Source organism: Miscanthus floridulus, chromosome 6, assembly GCF_019320115.1.
Source record: "Miscanthus floridulus cultivar M001 chromosome 6, ASM1932011v1, whole genome shotgun sequence".
Classification (NCBI taxonomy): Eukaryota; Viridiplantae; Streptophyta; class Magnoliopsida; order Poales; family Poaceae; genus Miscanthus; species Miscanthus floridulus.
The window spans coordinates 96,770,660-96,776,959 of NC_089585.1; the positions used below are offsets into that span (position 1 = coordinate 96,770,660).

The 6,300-nt window shown below is 52.5% G+C and overlaps 1 protein-coding gene across 1 annotated transcript; it reads right to left on the reverse strand.

The window, feature by feature from the left end:
• Positions 1–420: 420 nt before the first annotated feature.
• On the reverse strand, positions 421–5,416 carry LOC136456375 (uncharacterized). The gene is made up of 5 exons (XM_066456218.1): positions 5,078–5,416; positions 3,607–4,200; positions 2,120–2,420; positions 1,922–1,999; positions 421–902 (listed from the first exon to the last, which is right to left on the reverse strand). The coding sequence occupies exons 1-5, from the start codon at positions 5,170–5,172 to the stop codon at positions 852–854; spliced, it is 1,119 nt and encodes a 372-aa protein (XP_066312315.1). The 5' UTR covers positions 5,173–5,416; the 3' UTR covers positions 421–851.
• Positions 5,417–6,300: the final 884 nt, after the last annotated feature.

Below are 6,300 nucleotides of genomic sequence, written 5' to 3' on the forward strand. Positions count from 1 at the left end.
CATCGAGATCTCAACCACTGCAGGTCCGCGACAAAGCGTTTGCCATTTTTTTTTATCTCAGCAATTAGAACAAGCTAGTCTGATGGAGTATCACTACAACCTGAGCACTGCAACTTAAAGGGCCAGGCCCATGTCCTTCAGAGAAGCCCAGTCCAACAACTAGTCACCGGTGTTGTTACTGGCCTACTGCTAACACTGTACACCGAAGTAATACAACCTTCACGTTCCTTTCGACAACTAGTCGACACCCGAGTCACCGGTGTTATTACTGACCTACTGGGAACACTGTACACCAAAGATCCAAAGTAATAGAACTTTCACGTCCCTTTCGAACTTGGCTTCATTTCCAATTTAGCGTCACCGGTGGAATCGAATTCCACGTTTCAGGTCGCAAGTAAAGCGCATGGGACAAGAGAGGCAGAGATTTGACTGCGTGGGATATATATATAACCGCAGCTCGCACAGCTACCAGACCACCAAAATAGCCTCGCGGCCGCGGAGAGAAGAAAAAACACGCAGCTCAGCATGAAACCTCACGACCACCGCCACACAAATTTCACCGCCAAAAACACAGCCAGTGTGGCACGCACCATCGTCCTCCGACGCTTCCCAGGGCGTCGGCGGCTCAAGGTGAGCAGCGGCGACCACTCTTGCCCTCAGCGTCTCCTCCCATCTTATCTTCCTATCTTTTTACACTCTGATGAAACACAACTCCCTCCGGCTCACTCCTGTTGCCTAGCTACCAGTGATCCTTCATTCCTTCATTCCTTCTTCCTCTTCCACCCATGGCTGATGGCCGCACCTCCATCTTATTGCGCCCTTTTGCAGCCTCATTTGACAGTCCCAGCTTGTCACTCCGAGTCGCTGTCCATGCTCTCCATCCCTTTCAGCCCTATTCTCTTCTGCAGACCAAATACAAGGAGATTGATTTCAGTTAGTGAAAGCCATGCTTAGTGCAGAAACATCAATTGGTAGTTGCTGCAAGCAAAGACCTAGTTCTTTTTTTTTTTTGCATGTGTGGTAAAGGCAAGACCGAGCTCAGGTCATGTGCATACAGTATTCTAACAAACCCAAGCACGAACCAACCACAGCCTTTTGTAGATTAGATTAATAAATAAACAATTAGAGTCCACGTTACAAGATTCGAGCTGGTCCTTGCTATTGACAAATTGGCCGCTGCAATTTGCCATCAGAATAAATAGAGGGAACCAACGATGTGATTCCGAGCTCTATCCGGACCACAATCATGTGGTCCTAACCAGCGACAGATACGTGTCTCCCAGGAACCCACTTGTCAGTGGCTCAGCTCGACAATCCCAAAGACTCACCTGACAGGTGGACCCCATACGAGCAGACCGCAATAAGATGTCCCCGTACGTGTGATTCACGAGCAAATTTTCAGGCACGGTGAACCCCATTGGTACGATGTTTTGTAGCGCGGCAGTTGTGCACTAGCGTGTGTTTTGTTTTTGCTTGGCAAAAGTAAAGCACATACGCCATGGCAGATAAATGAAGCTAAACCTAGAAGACTCCTCAGGTTAAGGGCACACACATCCATCTCCTCCACGTCCACAGCAATAAAGCCGCGGCGGAGCAAATAAAACTAGTAGTGCTGTCATCAATGAGGACACGGAGCATCACGGGTTGGGCCCCACGTGAGGCGTGAGGGCCCATCTCGAAAGAAAAGGGCAACCACAATTCCGCCCACTTTCCAGCTTTATTTTGCATTTGTTCGCACCCCCATGCCCCAATTCTAAGCGAATTTTTCAGCGAGATTTCTTTTTCTTATTATATTCTTTCAGCCATACAAAAAAGAAAAAGGTTTAGAAATTCTCGTCGCTGAATAAGCTGCACGAACTGAAATCGTCGAGCAGGCCAGATCAGGGTAGTACGTAGTAGAAAAATGATTTTCGATTTATACCTTCTTCACGCATTTCTTCTCCCGCACCTCGTACCGGCCTTTCGTCAAATCTGACAACCACATCCCCGGGAAGACAAACTGCATGATAAAAGCAGCAAGGGAAGCACATGTCAGTTTTGTGACGACGAGAAGCGAGATCGGATCGGATAGGAATAGGATCAGATCGAGCTCAAGGCCAGGTGGTTGCAGAGGGGTTACTTGGAGGGTCTTGTCCACGTTCTTGGCCCTCTTCTTGGGCCGCTGGGGCAACTTGGTGCCCTTCATCGCAAGGAAGTCGTCCTCCTTCTCCTTTCGCGACAGCGAGATGTAGATCCGCGGCAGCTCGAACCGCTCCACGCCCAGCTTCTCGCCCGCGGTGGCGGCGCCGTTGCTGGTCAACGGCGAGTCGTGCTGGTGGTGATAGTTCTTGGATTCCATGTGCAGGATGGCGTCCATGGCGGAGGACTTGTGCCCCTTGTCCGGCGACGACCGCTTCTGCGACGATCGCTCCTCGACGGACCTAAAAAGAAAGAAGAAGTAATGTTAATGATGATGCGATTGCGGGGGTGGTGGCGGTGGTTGGCAAGTTGTGGAAAAAGGGTGGATCGGGTGGTGGATTGGTAGTACCGCCTACCACAGAGTTGGCTCCAATCCTACCCTCAGTCTCCAGCCCTCAACAAAGGTGGATATGCAATATGAGCAGCTGTCTATGTGTCTACATAGAAAAGAATGGATAGGAAGTTGAGATGTGTATGTATATTTATAATACACTCTCTCCCTCTCTCCTTCTCACCGGTGACCGCCGGCGCCGGCAATCAGCGAGCTGGCGGCGGCGGCGGATCTATGATTTGTATTTTCATACGAAAAAAATTATAATTTGTAGAGGCTGAAAGAAAAATTGTGATCTATGGAGGCCGGAAGAAGGACCGAGACAGTTGGATCTTAATCCGTGCATAAAACATGTGTTGAGACTGTTGGATCTTAAACTCCACCTCTAGTCTAGTGCAACAGATACCCTAAATATGCAATTCCTTCATTCAGACTGTTGCCATCGTCCCAATACCAAAAACAACAATCCGCCGAAATAACATGGCCCCAACATGCGCTGCAAACAATGTGTGACAAATACCGGCACTGCTTTCTCGCCACATATCCATGGACTAGAAGAAAGATAAGGTTGCCGTCGACACTGCAGATCCAGACACACACAATTCTTCACAAAAACAAAAGATCCAGACACACAACTTTCCCAAAAGTCATAATAAATATACATTTGTAACTCGAAAATACCCCAAAAATAGCTGAAAAAAATGAAATTGATCCAGATCAAATCGGTACTAAAAATATTCAGATAAAAACCCTACTTCGATTTTTATATTATATAATAAAAGAAGAAATGATGCGATGAGAGGGAAAAGAAGAAACGGTGCGGAAAGATGTGGCGGTACAGCTCACCAAAACCAAAGGAGACCGGCCGAGCCCGAGGAGAGAAAAATAAATAAGCACTACAGCGACGCCAAGGCACGATCCCATCCTATCCCCACCCAAAGAACGCGACCACGACGCCAACAGTAGTTTACGCGGGGTAAAACCGGAAACACAAAAAAAAGTCGCCGAGGCAAACAAGAGCGAATAGATGAATAGATAGGGGAAACGACGCACGCGTTGGATACGAAGGGAAGGGGGAGGGAGGGCATCGTCGTTACCTGTGGTGGTGGTGGGGCGGGTGGTGGCTGCTTGCGGCGGCGGCGGCGGTGGCGCGGGACGGGAAGGAGGACGCCGACCGCAGGTTGGACCCGCGCGTGTAGGAACCGGCGGCGGTCGGCGGAGGCGGCATGAGCTTCTCCGCGGGCGCCGACGCGCGCCGCTGGATCTTGACCCCGCCGCCGCCGATGGCAGACTGCCGGCGCTGCACGGACGGCGCGGCGGTGGCCGAGTCGCGCCGGCAGCGCGACCGCTTGTTGTGCCCCCACTGCAGCAGCACGTCGCCGCCGCCGCCGCCGGTGGAGCTCGGGGAGGCAGTGTCGGAGGAGTCGGAGGTGTGGTGGTGCGCGTGCTCGCGCGCTGGGCTCCGGCCGGCCGTCGCCGAAGAAAGAGGCGCCGGCTGCGGCGCGCGGGCGCGCAGCGGCTTGGACTCGTGCGGGGAGGCCGCGAGGTACGAGGCGAGGCGGGAGCCGTCCGTGGCCACGGCCGGGGCGTCGTCGTCTCTGATGAAGGAGGATCTGGACGCCTGCTTCCGGGGCACGGCGCCGCTGCCGCCGTTGCCGAGGGGGAGGCAGTCCGGGCTCAGCCTTTGGTACCTGCAACGAATCAAGAGGCGAGTCGACTCTTTAGCGATTTCATCGAACAAGGAGATCCGCTGCAAAATGCAAGTGACAGATCGCTCGCTCCGTTGGTAGCGGCTATGAAACGAGCAATCAAACATATCGATCACCAGCCCCAAACTTTAAGAAGACAGAACAAAACGACCGCAAAATTCCAACATGAACTGCTGGGCTCGTTGAAACGGAACCAAGTAAAGCGGACATGAAGGAAGAACAAAAACCATTAGGAACTCCGGAACTCCGGAACTCGGAAGAGAAGGCTGCCGGAAACGAAACCAGAATAATTTTACTCCGGCGGCGATGTGATAAACTACATGACTGGTCATCTCCTGACCAGAAAAGGATCGAAGGTGCAAATCAGAAACAACAAATGGATGGCTTGTTCTTATCCAGAAACAGCCGGGAAAGCAGCGGAATTTGGGAGACAGCCAGAAAACCATTGAGATGGTTGCGGGCAGAATCCTGAAAAACGCGGAGTCGAAGAACAAGAGAGTCAGCAAGGCGGCTGGAATTGGCGAGACCGGCATGGAGATACATAGTTCGGATCAACCAAACTCAAACTGCAACAAGAACATGAAATCCAGATACCATGACGACAGAGAGCGGAAATATCAGGCGGATGAAGAAAGCAAAGGCACAGAGGCCAGAAAGAAATTTGACAAGGCCGGCCGACGGCGAAGAAACCAAATCCTTCAACAACCCAAGCCAGAGACAAGAAACCAAAGGCGAAACAAACGCAAACGAGTTGAAAAAACATGTTGCACTTCGATCTGCAACGAGAACAGCCACATAATAACAGAGGAACCAAATGAACAGAGAGGGAGAGGTGAGAGCCCGGAGATCTGCCGGCTACCTCATCATGTCCAATGCCGGAGCGTCTCTGAGTCTCAGGGGGCTCGGCGACGCGACGTCTCTGCCAATCGCGTGGACCTCGACGGCGCCACGCATCAAAAATGGCCTCCGCCGGCCGCCGCAGCCGTCCCGTCTTCGTTCTCCAACCGCTCGCCAATTACTCTCCTCCTCCTTGGTCTACGTCTTAGTAGACACAAGAAATAAGATGCCGAGAAACCGGCAGGAAATTTCAGAAGCAAAATTGTGAGAAGAGAGAGATGGGAGAGGGAGGGAAGAAGAAGAGAAGAGGCAGCAATGGCGATGGGAAGCAGCGCCGGGTCCAAATAGAGGATTTATCTGTTGCGCTCTCCCCGTTGTGCCCTCGAGCATTGCTCGCTAATCACCCTTCTGCCACCGCTCCTCCTTTGGTGATTAGCGGGAGGATTAGGGGGGCTGTTACGTACTTGTTGGCCCGAAGATCCGAGCGGTACGTGCGGCGGCCTCCTCCCTTGCACTGCAAGACAGCGGGAGGAGATCGGTTTCCAAACAGGCGTAAGTGCGTCGCCAAAACGTACTCTGACAGGTGGGCCTTACGTACGAGCGCCCACGATGTCAGTGACAGGCATATTCGGTGAGCTAACCGCCGCTCGTGTTTTACACGGATGGTGTACGTGAGATCACGCGCCGCGTCGACGGTGAACTCCACGTAACGCCGCCTCCCGCCGTGTTGACGAGCACGCCTAAACTCTGACCCACTGACTTCCGGGGCCTCTTGGTACTACTGGGCCACGAGTCAGCGAGACGTGTTAGCTAAAGGGGTCTCGCCAACGTGACCAATGGTTTTAAAGGAACGGGCGGGATCAGGCTAGTCGTCGCGTGTACGGTGGATGCGACCCATCGCTTGAAACGTCCAGGATGGACGGGGTGTTGGGGGCTTGGGGCCAGCCGGCCAGCCCGCGGCATCCGCACGTGAGGGCTTTGGATCCGGAACCGGGACTAAAGGGGTAGAAAATACCTGTAAATCGGCGGATATGAAATCCGATGGGAACGGATATGGGTCTAAGTATGTGCCCGTAGGCGCGGGCATGACCCTAAACCCAACAATATTTGCTCATGGACGTGAAAAAATGATATCCGCACCCGCAAACCTGCCAGACCCGCTCCAATACCTGACATGTGGCCCCAACTGTTAATGTGTGTAAGACTGATAATGTTAATGTGTGTAAGACTTATTTATTTGCTTGC